The sequence below is a fragment of the Lottia gigantea genome, assembly GCF_000327385.1.
Source record: "Lottia gigantea unplaced genomic scaffold LOTGIsca_459, whole genome shotgun sequence".
NCBI lineage: Eukaryota > Metazoa > Mollusca > Gastropoda > Lottiidae > Lottia > Lottia gigantea.
The window spans coordinates 1-1,301 of record NW_008709609.1 but is presented as its reverse complement, the minus strand read 5'-3'; the positions used below and the strand labels follow the sequence as shown (position 1 = coordinate 1,301).

Here is a 1,301-nt window from a genome sequence, read left to right as displayed (position 1 = left end):
CAGTCAGTTTGCATGGTTTATAGCAACCGGTAAGTCGTCTTTTTGAAACTCTAAAATTTTTGAAGTATTTTGTTCGATTCTATTTCAATCAATGCCCCACTTTCCTAATTTGTCTTAAGAAAGAAAATATTTATGTTGCGAGTAAGACTAGTTGTAAAAACAAAAATCCATTGTTGCAAATTTTTGTTGTGTTACAAAACTATGAGGCAGAGCTTGGCTGGGAATGAGGACTCGAAATAAAGATTATGAATGGAAAAGACGGAATTCTGTGGCATTCGAAAAAAGGCCAGAACTAAGGCCAGCCCGACTTTGGCTCCTTTCTCAAATTAGTAATATACATGTTAAAAAAGGACCATGAGTCCCCCCCCCCACCCTCGGATAATTCTTAACACACATCGATTATCATTTTAATGTTGATATTTTGTTTTCGTTTCAGGTCAGGGTGCTCACTAGCGGTTTTTACTATTGAGTTAATACACCATGGTTGGGATACCATCCCTGTTGAGGTTAGTATATTATAGATGTAGTTTATAGGGGTATAAAATTAGGCACTGTACACGCAAATCAATCGTACGTGTATAATTCTTTCTTGAAAATGGTCATTATCAAGCGTGTTCGAGTCTGCCTGTTGATGTGTAACCTTTGATACAGCAAGATGCCCCTCCCAACAGACCAATTCCCTCACTGGAATCAATTTTATGCACCACTACTTGCCCTTGCTTTATTATTATCATTATGTCTTATTTTTCAGGTTCCAAGTATAGTAGCTCGTCTTCAGCTACGGACAACATGGTTAGATATGGTGTACAACCTAGGTTTTTGGAGGTAGTTCACATGGAGCAAAATTTTCACGTTTTCGGGTTGGGTTCTCGTGTAGTTTAGTTGTGGCAGCCTGTGGGCTACCTTGATAGGGCCACCTAGGTTGCAGCGACGCTGCCATATCATGTCCACCCAGCTTCTCTTGGAACAAATGGAGGTAAGTTATGAATCATTTTCATTTCATAATAATAGTCAGAAACTTGTTGATTTCTACCTAGTTGATTAAGAAAAGGTGTGCGAGTTTTTCTTTTATATAACCCTTGATTCAGTAGTCTAATATTCTAATCATTATTCATAACCGTGCCTCATATGGTATAGCTATTCAAATCTATACAGAATCACTTGAGCACAATTTTTCAATGATTTGGTTGGAAATTTAATAAAATCATTGATGGGGAATACTGACTAGAAGGATCAAGGGTTAAATAAGAAAAACTCATTCACCTTTATTTAATCAAGATGAGCTGAATCGGTTAGCATAA

General features: G+C 37.2%; 1 protein-coding gene across 1 annotated transcript in view; it reads left to right on the top strand.

Moving 5' to 3' along the window:
* The window catches only part of LOTGIDRAFT_175845 (hypothetical protein), a gene marked incomplete at both ends in the record, with an annotated part of 2,242 nt that extends 1,413 nt beyond the window's left edge, over positions 1-829 (top strand). The window contains 2 exons of the mRNA XM_009061049.1: positions 437-506; positions 752-829. Of these exons, the coding sequence (XP_009059297.1) occupies positions 437-506; positions 752-829 (148 nt within the window). The remainder of the gene's footprint in view (positions 1-436; positions 507-751) is intronic.
* Positions 830-1,301: the final 472 nt, after the last annotated feature.